The sequence below is a fragment of the Anoplopoma fimbria genome, chromosome 23, assembly GCF_027596085.1.
Source record: "Anoplopoma fimbria isolate UVic2021 breed Golden Eagle Sablefish chromosome 23, Afim_UVic_2022, whole genome shotgun sequence".
NCBI lineage: Eukaryota > Metazoa > Chordata > Actinopteri > Perciformes > Anoplopomatidae > Anoplopoma > Anoplopoma fimbria.
The window spans coordinates 14,978,362-14,992,632 of record NC_072471.1 but is presented as its reverse complement, the minus strand read 5'-3'; the positions used below and the strand labels follow the sequence as shown (position 1 = coordinate 14,992,632).

Here is a 14,271-nt window from a genome sequence, read left to right as displayed (position 1 = left end):
AAGAATCAAAGCAGGCAGGGGTTGCTAAGGGGAACTTGAACCTGAGTGGAATGAAATTGACGGTTCACACTCAGTTTCTTCTAGGCGTGTTCTGTGGCACTCAGGTGGTACGGCGGTAGTTTCAGTTTGCGGGATGTCTCTAGGGCTGCCTCCCTTACTGGTTGTAAATGTTGCACTGACATGTGACCTCCATGTCTGATGTACTGTAGGTCTTCTTGTGTTATATGCATCAAAGATTGTTGCTTGCTCTGCACCTTAGACTTTCAGCACTTTGTAATAAAAATGACTTATATGATGAATAAGAAGCATCTTGCCGGGGAAGGAAACACTGCTTCCACCCTTGAAGGAGCAGTAACTAACAGCCAGAGACACTCCCCATGTTAAACATAACAATCAATCCACATGCTCAGTACTTTACATTGACTCCCATAATCTGATTTGTAATTGTGGCTCAAAGATGGATCCTCATCTGTCACTCTTCCAAACTGCTACGAACAAAGCAACAAATAGTTTGAGGGGAAATTCTGTTCTGCACTATTAACATGACAGTTCTACACCTCATTATGTAGGTTTGCACAGAAGGGAATTACACTCATCGTCAAAGATCATTTCTCTATATGAGAGCTGGTAATTCTGGCCACACGCAACACTGTGTGCAAAGCAAAGCAATGATTACATTATCATTCACAACAGCTTCATGAATGATACAAAGCGTGCATCATTTGCAGTTTCTCCGGCGTCTCCGGAGACCAACGTATAAAAGCTTCTCAAGCAGCAGAGTAATTTCAGCTCGGCACAGAAAGAAATGGCCCATCAGTTCTTGCTGAAAGCAACTGTGGTTCAGAGGATTCGCTGAAAGGAACAAAAGCCTGGTAAAAACAATACTGTCTGATAGTCAGCATCAAGTGTGGGGAGTTAATGTTACAATTCTGAGCTGTTATATGTTATGGTTTAACAAGGGGCCAGACTATTCCTTGGCCAGGATGAGTAACTTTCTGAAGTCCCTGCTGGTTGCCTGGCAACCTCTTAGTTATGTGTCCTTTTTTCCATTTTGGATTTAATACAGATAAACCGATGATATAGAAGATATATCATGCTCCCTCTTCCCTGCCTTTATTCTAAACTAAGATAACCTTCCTGCAGCCTCATATCTAAAGAGAGTGGGAATGGTACCCGGCTTCAGCAGTCGATGTGTCCTTGGGCAAGACACTTAACCCCAAGTTGCTCCCGAAGGCTTGCCATCGGTGTGGACTGGATGTTGCATGAATGTTAGAGTCTGATGGTGGCACCTTGCATGGTAGCCTGTCATCAGTGTGTGAATGGGTGAATGATATGTAATATACTACTGATTGTAAGTCGCTTTGGCTAAATGACTGTAATGTAATGTAATGTAAATGTAACTATCTTCTCATTTACCTCTTTGCCAGTGAGCAGATAGGCGTGTTTCCAAAAATGTCGACTATTGATTTAGTTATTTTAATTTTAATTAAAACATTTTTGGCAAATTCAATTAATTTCAATGGAGTTGCTGCAAAAGTTTATCAGCACTGATCTTTTGCATTGAGCTCAACTTTGGTGAACTTTGACATGTGAATTCACATTGTTCTGTTAGTGACCAATCTAGCTAGCTTGTTACAGCTAGCCGTTAGCTCAAAGAACTTATGTATCCGTTTAGCCATAGCATTTTTCTGGTTGACGTTAAATGTGACTTTAACACATGCATGGGACCTAATCACCTTGCCCTGCATAGCACAATCCAAAATCTCTACCTGTCTATACTGTTATAAATTGCTTCCCACACTTCGCCCCAATCATCCACCTCAAGGACTTATTATCAAATGGACTGAATGGAGGAACAAGTCATAGTCAAACGTTTATTTATTTAAAATCTTAATCTTTCACGTAACTTGTAACTATAGCCGTCAAATACATGTAGCGGGTTTAAAAGTAAAGTGCCATTAACCTCAAAACTGTACTTAATTACGGAACATAAATAAAGGTACTTTGTTACTTTCCACCAAGTTTAAATTGACAACTGCCTCAACAATTTATTATCACATTATAGGCATTTTGATACATTATAAACAAAGAGTGTACATGGGTTATTTCCTGCCTTATATATTAATATTTCCTAGTCCTTTCAGAACTTCATTGTATGCCATACAGCAAATGTCAGATTAATAAACAGACTACATCCACTATAATACCACCAACCGACATCTACATCCTGATTATGTAACAGAAAGGTGCTAGCTAACAAATTGAGAGCTTTTACAGATGTAAAAGTATTTTTTAAAGAACAGGTAGAAGAGGAAGATGTGCTAGAGGGGATCATTAATGAGGGAGAAAAGGGCAACAGATCAAAATGTCTCTTGTTTATTCAGAGTGATGCCTCAGTTCATTTCAGACATTATGTTATGTCTTGCATCGTCTTGTTATAAATGTATCTTGAAATCAATGTTTTGTTTAAAAACAACAGTTTGAGGAGAGAGCCATGTCACTTAATGTAGCACCCCGTCAAGAAATAATTGGTATTGATTTTCGACCTGTCAACAAAGAGCAATCTTACTAACTGTCTATTTTAATAGAGCCAAAACAGGTAGATCCATTGTGAATGGATGGAGTCTAAAATGAGCACACCAAGGTACAAATTGACTATTTTGTCTGAGATAGGTTAGTAAATAGGTAATGTTTCATATTGGACTTTCTGTGCAAAAATATTGCACTTTTACACAATATTTCACACTATTGCAATTTCAGCTTGTTTAATTATCATGTAATTACTATAACCATGTTATTGTTGTGTCTGAGACTGGGCTATGCATGGGCAGTTAGACCGTGGGAGATTGTGTCAGTTGGCTTTTACTACATCAAATCACTTGAACTGTCAAAGTAAGCACTTATGTATTCAAGTTTGAACATTCAAAGTTTTAGTGTCAAAATGTTATTTTCCTAAGCCCTTCTTAAAACTTTCTCCCACATGCTCTGATGTGGGTTTGCACATGATGACGTTGCTGCATCATAATATATATATATATATATAATATATATTATATAATATATATATACACACACACACATACATATACACGTAAAATATCCATAGTCAGTATGTATAACCTACAGTAACTTAGATGGCGGTCGGCACACTCCCAGTTTGGAGCAGCATACCGAAGAAATACCGCAACAGTAGCTAAGCAATGGACTGATGTGGATGCCACGTTGGTTTTCCAAAGTCACACAATAACACAAAACAAACAAATCAATGCAAATTTATTCCATGCATTTTTATTTTTTTGTTGGGAGATGCAGGCAGGTCACATACAGAGAGTACAGGTACAGAGAAAAGTGTACAATGTGCAGCAGAATCAAGCGGGGGATGTTGCGGCTCCATTCTGGTATGTTTGCTAACCACAGGGCCAACAGGATGTCCTTGAATCCTGTTATTTAAATTTCATGGCATCACGCTTGTCTTATAAAACTTTGAAAGGCACAAATCTACAAAACACAAGTACAGCAACAGCAGCAGCAGCGTGTCCAGGGCCAGAGGGATCCTCTCTGTCACAGCGGCAGGCGCAGCAGGTTTAAAGCTGGTTTGCAGGACCGACTGATTCCCCAGTGAAATGCTTCTCTCTGTATCTGCTGGCAGGGGGAGCCGAGCAGGAATCCAAGTAGAAACTCCAAATCCAGTCAGAAAAAACCACAGCTGCTCAGTGTGAAGCATGTCCTTTAGAGAGATATACTGGCAGCACTTCTCTTACATCTAAAGCCACTCGTGTTGTGTTTGTCTTTCATGTTTTCTCTTGTTCGGGCCAGAGCATGAGTAAGCATCTCGCTGCTTTTTGGTACTACCTGCTTGTTTTTTTTAATGTTTGATGACGGACGAGAGGGGGATTGTTTGAGCAGACATGCTATCAAAATGTGGGTGCATAATCAAAACAGAACTTTCCTGTGTCTCTGTCTTTTTGGCTTTTTAAATGAGACTTTTCTACCTTTTATCCCTGCTTCAATATATTCTAGTAGCAGCTATGAGTAAATGCAATGCAACAGACGGGAGGTAACCCACACTGTATGAGGGGGAAAACATATGGCGCGAGGAATATAAGACTCCTACTTCATTTGAATGTAAATGCAGCGTTTTCTCAATTCCGAAATAAAAAAGGTAACAGGTAAATCTCTGAGGAGTAGTGATGCGCTACAGTTATAGAACATCTTTGTCAGATTTAATATCGTTCAGTCTCAGCAGAGCAGCTGACTCCATCACCGTTAGTTTCAGTGGTTGCCTGTTACAGCAGCTGGAAAGTGCCGCTGTCCGCCAATATAACACGCCGGAGTGAAAACCTAATTAACTGGGTTTAGTTGAGCCGCCGCAATACAGTCGGACCAGTTTCACGCAGTCATCTTCAGATTTACTGTTTACTGCAGCAACAGTGAGCATCTCGGCAGAAGGACACCTACAGAAAATGTCACATGCAATTAAAAGAGAATGGAGCAGCTCGGGCTCTAAATAATTCAGACAATGGAGCGTGATCTGGAAATTGGCTCCAAATACTGCAGCGCAGCACTTTCCCCTTCACATATCTGAATTTTTTTTTTTTTAAATGCTTCTGCCGGTTGTGAGAAATCTGGAACGGTATCAGTTCCGATCATCACAATCATTTTCCATTATTATTTATTTAAAGGTACCCTTTTTTTAAAAATCCAAAACACTGATCAGGATATAAATAATGAGGTTTGCAAAGCCAGATCCTGATTGGCTACCTCCACTGCACTGCTTAAAGTTGCTGCTGGTGCTAAATGGTTAAAGAAACACTCCACCAATATTACACAAGGATAAGATTACTACTCCGCTTGTGAGAACAGTTGTCTTTGGCCTTTGAAAGGAGCTCTCTAAAGTCTGAGACAATAACCCAGATGATGTCATCGGGAGCCTAAAGTGGAGTAAGTTTTGTTATATTTACGTTTAGTGTTTCTTTCCATTATGCAGTTGTCAGCCGTTGTTTTCTTCCTCTCATTCCCTGGCTCATTGCTCCAGCTCTATGGGTGTTGACCACATCCATCATCATTCAGTGACTGGGAGGACGACGTGTGAAAATCACATGAGGACATTTTTAATTACATTGTAGTGTCTCTTGGTGAAGATGTCTCTGCTATGAGGAACTACAAAAGTACCGAGGCATTTCAGTACACCTGTACATTGTTTTTGTAATTACTCTCACTGCCAGAAGGGTAGAAAGAAGGTCCGCACAGAGAGTAAACCTTGTTTATCTAGAGAGCAAATTAAACCAGCACGTCTTTATGTCTTTCAGCTATCTAGCTATCGCCAAATTGGTAGCTCTTGATTTAATTAATTATTGTTATTATGTATTATCATAATTATTTTTTAATAATGTCAACAACTTCTGGATGTTAGAGTAGTTACAAAAGCACAGTTGCTTATTGTACACCGACCGCTCACACAGCCAGCAGCTTCTCACAGCTCCAAAAATGTCTCAAATATGCGTAATTTAGATCACATATTGGAAATCTAAATGGTCCTTTTCTCTCCTGACAAATTATTTTAAAAAACTTTACACTGCTTTTTTTAAAGCTTAAAGACATTTCTTTTGGCAAGTGGATAATAAAGCTTTCCAGGCTAAAGTAAATTGACTTCCGCTCTAAAACCTAAGTAAGAACACAGAATGAGGGGATTGTGGAAGTGCCCCTTTTGAGAATAAGGTGGATAAATGAGCAATTCACCCCCAAAAACTGTAAGCCACTCAAGCAAAATGACACTTTGAAAAGAATAATGCACATAAAGAGAGGAAAATTGAACCTTCTGTGATAAAAGGCTCCTCATAAAAGGAAATTGGTAGTCTGCTCTCCCTGGTAATTTTTTCATTATTGAGACAGATTAGACAAATGCAGAGCAGACAATAGAGACCCAAGAGAGATATTCTTTCGGGACTCAATCCAAGGCCAGCAGCGTGTGTGTGTGTGTGTGTGTGTGTGTGTGTGTGTGTGTGTGTGTGTGTGTGTGTGTGTGTGTGTGTGTGTGTGTGTGTGTGTGTGTGTGTGTGTGTGTGTGTGTGTGTGTGTGTGTGTGTAGATGAAGGTAATAACTACTGAACCAAAGCTGGACTGAATCCTCACTGATTATTCCGTCTCCCTGTTGTCTCTCCAGCAGCACACCACGTCCCAACAGGCACCTGCGAGGTGGTGGCGTTGCATCGCTGCTGCAACAAGAACAAAATCGAGGAGCGGTCACAAACTGTCAAGTGCTCCTGCTTTCCCGGGCAAGTGGCCGGCACCACCAGAGCCGCCCCGTCGTGTGTAGATGGTACGCTCCGGCTCAATATTTCATGGGCCATCTTCTTTTCTTTTTTTCTCTTTTTTTTTTGTTGCTGATACTTATTTCCGCACATCTTGGGGATTAGTTTTGCTGAGATCATCGATAAGTGTTTTAGCACACGCCGACCCACTTTAGTGTAATTTCTTCTAGAATATGCTGTCAGGGGGAATCATATAGTGTAGTCAATCTGAGATAAGTTATATATGTCACAGTGTGTTGTTTTAGCAGATTACAACTGCATGGGTAAATTAGGGAATTACATAATTATATGTTGTATTACACATGAACAAATCCTAATACGGCAAAATATATTTTCTGTTACCGCACGTACTAAAGACATGAATATCTTTTAATGCAATATGAGAAAGGGACTAGTAGTTTCCAGCTGATCAGCCATGACCGGGGAATGGCCGGTCAGCCTCATATTTTACTCAGAGTTATCACAGTGAGCGGGTGCTGTCTGTGAAGCAGGTTGCGTTGACATGCATTATGATGCGTTGGAGCTCTGCTTAATAAAGAGTGTTGTAGCGGTAGAGAGTGTTGAGCAAAGGTAAATTATAACACAGTCATGTAAAATGTAGTTTCTTGCAAGAAACTTGAAAACAAGTTTTCACAGCAATATGAAATAGATAATAGAGAGGGGATTAGGAGCCGCTTTCTGATGCCCAGACGTTCTCTTAGCAAGCTAATGTGTCAGACCCCCGACTCAGCCCAAGTGGCTGCTTCACTTTGGTCTGAAAGGCTCGGGTTCCTGGCTAAACTCTGGACCCAATCGTGTTTGACCTATTACTTGACATTTTAGTATTGACATTTTCTGCAAATTAGAGCTGTGAGCCAGTGGCCTCCGTTTAAAGATCCACGGGTGATCTCAGAAAAAAAATGTTCAGCACTTAACCTTTTAATTATTCTTTCTTGCACAACTAGGGATTACCTTTAGCTCAGCCCTGTGTGAGACAATCTTCTCTTTATACGAGGACAAATGATCAAGTGTCTTGATCGCACTTTGGACAAAGCGTTTTGATAGAGGAAAAGAAAACTAGAACAAACAAGATGAGAAGATTGATTCCACTCTCATGTCTGTATGGCAAATATGAAGTTACTGCAAGCACAAGGTTAGCTTAGCTTAGCATAAAGACTGGAAGCCGGGGGAAACAGCTAGCCTGGCACCGTCCAAAGAGGAAAATTCACCATTAGCAACTTCAAAGCTCAATAATAAACACATTGTATCTCGTTTGTATAATTATTTTTGAAGGATGGTAGATTAGTTCCCAGTGAATATCGAATAGTACACACAGACACTCGACACCTAAATGTTAAAAATATTTAAACTTTAACCCCATTTACTTCTGATAACTCAAACCTCAATTATATTTCCAGTCTGTTTAAGTACACCAGGATTAATTATGGAGCAGAAGCATCCTCTGCTGAGGGACCTCTGGAAGGTCACATGTTGACAGTCGGACAGAGCTACCATGTTTGGATTCAAATTTTTGCACTTCACAGCAAAACCACAGTTCACTATCTGCTTTACTGTTTGAGACAGCTAGTGTCACGCTCTTGCTCGAACTACTGTATATTTTGGCCACACTCCAGAGACATTCGGCCGTACCACTCACACTGTTATCTTCTATCCTGGCACATGGTTGTGATCAAGGCTTTTGAAATTCTTCTTTGATTTGAACAGTTTTTAAAAACTATACAATATATATAAATAACGGATGATATATCAGTGTGTGTGGCCATGCAGCTCAGACCTTTACTTTCATAAAAAGATGAGAAAAAAAACATTACTGAGCTCAAGGTCAAAGCAAAGGTTTGTTTGGAATTTCCAACAGCTACAATGAAGGAAATTAAATGAAATGTGGTTTTTGCTCCCAGATGTTTTCAGTCCAAAGCTGCCCTCATGTTTTCAAAGCATCATTAACTGTTAAGTGAAATGTATCCTGTGCACTATACGCACTTCTGGTTATCAATACTCCCATTTCATTTCATGAGAAACCTTTGTGGCTTTTTAATAGCTGCTGTTATACAACCACCATCTGCTTGCAGTTGACCTGATGCATGCTTTCCACCACACTGCTGCTGTAGCCGTGGCCGTGTGGTTCAAACTGATTCCCTCATGTCATAAAGTATCCATCCTCTGCAACACCCCGGTGTTATGTGTGGATTACAATAACCATCCTCTTCATTAGGAGCGAACACTAATGCTGGTGTGTGAACGTAGATAATGACCTCTGTAATATGCCAAATTTAAATGATGTCTTGTACAATGGAGTAGCAGAAGCTTAATGCGCTCCTTTATGGAGGCAGCTCACTGCAGCTAAAAGGTTTTCCCCCTCAGATGGCTGGAGCTCTCTTTCCAGTTCCCATCTCGAGCACGTAGATATGCAAGGCTCTCAACAGAGCGATACTCAAAATAGATTAAGTGAGCGTTGCCAGTCAAAAAGCAAATCTTGCGTCATTTACCTGAGACAGCTGTCAAAAATGTGACACGACTTGTTGAGACACTGCTATGATGGTTTTGAGGAGACACTTCCTTTCAGGCTCATGTTATTATGAATGGGAGCTTTAGATAGAAAACACAGATTATATCCTAAAATAATAATACAAAAAAAATCTATATTAAATTTGGAATTGCAGGAAACAGTTTGACCTATTGCATAATTCAAATTTTCCAAAATAAAATAACTTTTTATTGGAATTTAATCTTACTTTCATCATTTAAAAAACAAGTCAACAAATATTTTTAACAGCTTTTCTGACTGTTTCCTCTTTGACCTCTACATCTCCTCACCAGCCTCCATAGTGGAGCAGAAGTGGTGGTGTCAGATGCATCCGTGCCTTGACGGAGAGGAATGCAAAGTTCTCCCTGATCTGAAGGGCTGGAGCTGTGCTACAGGGAACAAGATCAAAACCACTAAGGTGAGTTTAAGATTCATATTCATATTCAGACCTGTTGAATCTGACCTCGCACACCTCCAACTCCTCAAAGTCAACCGGCTGCGGCCTCTGTAGGACTCGTCTGCCCTGCCTTTACCTAAAAACAGCTAATGTTTGCACTCTGTGCTCGGACCCCCCGGGGGGCCTTTAATCAATGGGTTGCCATGTCTCCTTAGCACTTTCAGGCCACTTTGAGCACCCAAACTGGCCAATTAGTCACTCCAATTACCTGCTTTTAACGTCGTAACACGATGCCCATATCCTTCACTGTGTTATGACGACCCGTAGCCTTCACTTCTGCCTCTCTCCATGTACTTAATTATTTAAACTGCCTGCACCACACCTGCCTGGAGCCGGGAGCCTGGAGCCTGGGGCTATTGATTCAGGGACTTGTCGGGACCTCAAAGTGGGATATACTATATATATATAATCTTTTTTCTTTTAGTGGTTCAAGGTTCCGAGACGAGCCTGTCTTTCGTCTGTAAATGGATTGTGGTAAGAGTGAAAGTTAAACATGTCTTTTCTGTTCTTGTCTTCTTTAACATGGACGCCTGGAAAGATTTCGGCGGACAAAGAGCAGCTTTGGTAACGTCAGATGCTTCACAGCGGAGTTCAGGTAATAAACCAGATTTTTTTATATTTGAAGCTTTAGCTCATCTTCAGTTATTGTGGTCCTTACTTTCAAATGAGAAAAAACACAGAAATTCTCACCAGGGATCATTAATGTGTCTCATTCTCATTTCACTGCACAAAAAGAATGCATGCACATAATTTACTGCGTAGCGCCACTTCACATTTTCATTACAGACAAGGCAAAGGGTATTATTAAGCACATTTCCCTGTAGTGTACTACACCCGAGATGGAGAAAGGAGCGAGAGGAGGTGTACGATCCACAAAGACAACATCGACGCGCTCAAAGCATCGGCATTACCCAGCGGATTTATCTCGCACACCTTTGAACTCAGCTGGAGGAACACGTTTCCTCAGTTTCAAATCTTTCTGCGGGCTGCTTGAAGCAGCGAGGGTCGGGCTTTCTTCTTCACCTCTGCAGAAAAACAGCATAAGATAAACCTGAAACCTCCAGCTATACTGACCTCTATCACTCTGTGTCATAAATGCATTCATGCACACTGGAAACACCTCGAGAATTCATAGTTGAAGAAACAAAGCAGCGACTGGCTTCTACAAGTCCCAGGACACAGCACGGAAGACGGTGTTTATGTTCGTCTGAGTCATCTCAGTGATGACATGCAAAGACGCTGCAGCGTTCAAACCTGTACATTTACAGCCCCCAAATGGCAGCCAGAGGTAACAGTGTCTGATGGACAGAAATCCTGGAAGGTAGAAAGAATGAAAAACAACAAGGTCTGAACTCACGGCACAGTTTTCATTACATTCTAACAAATAAAATAAACTCTTGACCTGAAGAACAAGTCATGACATATCTTGCTTTTGAAATGTAAATACAGCTAAAATATAGAAAGAAAAAAAAAAGAACATGTATTACATACTGCAGCTGGCCTGTACTTGCTGTTGCATTCAGCATACATTTAATTGGGACATACTGTTATTCATAACATGGCACTTTTACTTTGACCCTCTTGCTCATATATCTTCTGCACAGTGACCTATCCAAGTAAAAGATTAGAAAATATATATTATTCATCTGGCCTTGCCTTCAAAAATATGAATTAGGAGTTCTGTCTCGCTTCTGCAAAACTCATAAAAAAAGTGTTCTCTTGTTGCCACTTGTGGCAGTCAAGGTGCAAAGTTTTCTATTGCAACTCCACTGTGAATATTCAGTGACAACAGCCTCGATGTCTCTCAATGCTATGAATGAATGTGCCGTTTGCCTAGTATGTGAGTTTGTAACAGACGCAGGTTTTCATTAACAGTTGATCCAGACAAATGAATACAGAAGTTTTTCTCCTCCCTGATGCTAATCTACTTCATTCCAATGCTAACATTCAAATTACCGCTGAGCGACATCTTGCCTTTGACTTCCCCCGTGAGAAAAGTAACTGTAGGTTATGATTTGTGAGGAGAATTTCCCGGTAGCCATGACGCTTAAACTTAATTTGGGTAAAAGGTGAATCTGCAGCGTCCCTGTATTCTATTTTTTTGCTGATTTTACAGACGGATTCTCACTTAAAAATCTTGCCTAGTGCCGCTGTAAATAACCCTTACTATGAAAATCCCAGCCTCTGTAGTTACAGCACAAAACATATTGCTGAGAAGGATACTGCGCTTTCCCAATTACACGGCTGAATTACACAAACACAGGCCCGTGCACCTGCTGTGTTAAATCTTTCAGCCAACCTTACTTCAGGCACTGAATGGAAATGAATCCAGTTAAATTAGCACTTGTCAGCCACCAATTATACGAACGCAACACCCGCTGAAGACTTAGTTTCCCCTCTCAGTATTTTTAGCATTGTTTCAGACAGTCACTCAAATACTGTTAGTGATCCCCCCCTCCTCCTAAAGTGAGACACAGCGCAAATCCATCTCTGAAGACTTTTTCTCCTCTGACAAGAAGCGGCTCCGCTCTTTGTCTTTTCAGCGTGGAATTATTCTCAAATTAGTAGCACATTAATCACAGTGACAGCTGAGAATGTAAATGACTCCGTAAAGGGAAGAATTTATTACAGCCTGTACAGAGGCCGGCGTAGTGCTGCGACAACCTAAATTTATGGAATCTCTTTAGCCTGGGTTTGATAGGATAACGCAGGTTTTCTTGTCAAGTGATGGCCTGATGGTTTTTGGATTGTTTTGCCTTTTTCCCGCATAATTAAAGGAGGATTTATACGACGCCGTGATGTGTGCGGCGCCGTCCGCTGCCTGGGCCTGTTTTTCGTCAAGCGACCCGTTTGCGAATTAATCTCAGCGGGCTGTCGGAGCTGTCAGTCCCCTATCAAAAGTTCAGCGTCAATAATGGAGCCTTACAAGTTCGGCGACGGCTTCCCCCAGTCCGCCGAACCTACTCGGACGGCTGACGGACGGCTGGAGTCGATAGCGGACGTCGTTATGAAGGTTGTTATGTTGTGTTCCTCCAGAGTCTTTTCCAGAATGTATTTTTTGGGGGGAGGAGCAGAGGAGCTGCCAGTCAGCCACTGGGCTTCATGACAGGCAATTTAATCTCAAGGAGAATGGAGGTCTTCAGAGTACCTGACAGCATCGAACTAGGGTGGAGAGAGAGAAAACCTTGGTGTGGAGCACAAACCCAACTTGCCAGCATCCCTCACCTTGAATGCTGCTTCACAGGCTAACTGATAGATCGGTGTGCTGATACATGAAGCCAATATGAGTCTTTTATGTGGGTTCTGGAGTGATATTGAATCTGAGAGAATTCCAAGACTTGACCTTTACACTTCACTGTCTCTCACCCAGTCAGAAGGTCTGCTCTGCACAGTGTTCATCAGATTTCAGTCAGTTAAGATGATGTTTTTTTCCCCCTGCTGAACTAATAGTGATATCCGACATATGAACTTCACACACAGGACATTCAATAAGAAGGTTGTCATTAAAATCTAGGGCGTGATTATGGCGAAAAATCAATCACAATTATTTTGGTCAATATTGACATCAGGATTATTTAACAAAAGTCGGTCGCTACAAACTGCCATGAAGGAAATGCGTGGATCCTGCAAAATGGAATGTGGCACAGTAGTCATTTCATCTCGGTTATATTGATTCCCTAATAGAAAGTTTAAATTCGATCAATCGCCCAGCCCCAGATAAACCCTTCTGATTTCAGTGACCCCATGGCCTACACCTGTGATAAACTACTGCTGAGCCTCTGCGAAAAGCAAAACGGCTCAGCATGCAGTTTGTTTCATCCGACTCTTCTACAGTACATAGCCCACTAGCAGGGGTTTTAGACCTTTATCCTCAGTTTTCCTCTGAAGATAATGAGCTTTCTCACCGTGGCAAACATTAAAAATAATCCGACAGAGGTTGAATAATGCATCTGATTTCGTAGCTGCTTTGCCAACGTCTTTGACATGTCAATCGGTGTGGGCGGGTATCTCACGTCTTCTCGCTTGAGTTTTCTGTTGAAAAAGTTTAGTTTTCATTACTGTTGATCAAACTCCTTTCTTTTTCTTCTGCTGGTATTGGTCTCTGCTTACATCAAGAGCTCAGCTCCATGGCGTTATACCACTCATAAAGACAGAGACAAGCGTTGATGTACAATATAGATGAAAATGACTAAAACATTCAGCATTGCTTGTGGCGGTAACTTTCTTAGAGTTTTGAAGCTAGCGCTGCTTTGATGGCTCTGATGACTCGTTTTTAACACTATTTCTTTCTTTAACAGGCGAACCAACACTTCCGGATCATCAAAAGAGAAGAAATTCATCGGACCTTTTCTGTAAATAGAGACTTCCTTTCTTCTGGACTGCAATTAATCTTAGGAAAACTCTGAATGCGTCTTTTTGAACTCTATGGACATCAAGCACTGATCGCACAGCACTTCTTTTGGAAGGACTCCATATGATTAGCCTTCCCGGACGACAGGATTAATTCTCTGACATTGTACTGCTTGTAGTGGAACTCAACGGTGAACTTTGCCTGTTCGTTCATTTCTAAAGTAATATGTCCATTACAGGGGACTTGCATCAAAAGTGGACCAGGGTGAGCAGCAGGTCGGTTTGTTGTAAGCGTCGCAAATACTCAATACAAAATGTGATTTTTTTTGTTTTATCACTCAATTGTGGCTTTCTTCTCTAACAACGTGTAGTTTTTGAGGGTTCAGACTTAGATGAAAATATGTGGCTGAGCTGCACATATTCAGGGTGAATTTCAAAGAAATACACAACCACATTCAATGTATCACGCATACCGTGTGCTATAACTAAAATAAACCTTGTTCAATTTGACCTACTACCCATTATGTGGCCTGTCAAAGTAAACCAGCGCTATAAAACGGTATACTCTGATCAAAACCTACCAGCTGTTAACAGACAGAAAGTTGGAACCAGTCGTGGTTTATTTTTCC

The 14,271-nt window shown here is 41.0% G+C and overlaps 1 protein-coding gene across 1 annotated transcript in view; it reads left to right on the top strand.

Moving 5' to 3' along the window:
• The window catches only part of LOC129112289 (chemokine-like protein TAFA-2), a 54,865-nt gene extending 41,210 nt beyond the window's left edge, over positions 1–13,655 (top strand). Inside the window, exons 3-6 of the mRNA XM_054624317.1 lie at positions 6,164–6,319; positions 9,129–9,253; positions 9,831–9,887; positions 13,591–13,655. Of these exons, the coding sequence (XP_054480292.1) occupies positions 6,164–6,319; positions 9,129–9,253; positions 9,831–9,860 (311 nt within the window). The 3' untranslated portion in view covers positions 9,861–9,887; positions 13,591–13,655. The remainder of the gene's footprint in view (positions 1–6,163; positions 6,320–9,128; positions 9,254–9,830; positions 9,888–13,590) is intronic.
• The last annotated feature ends 616 nt before the right edge of the window (positions 13,656–14,271 follow it).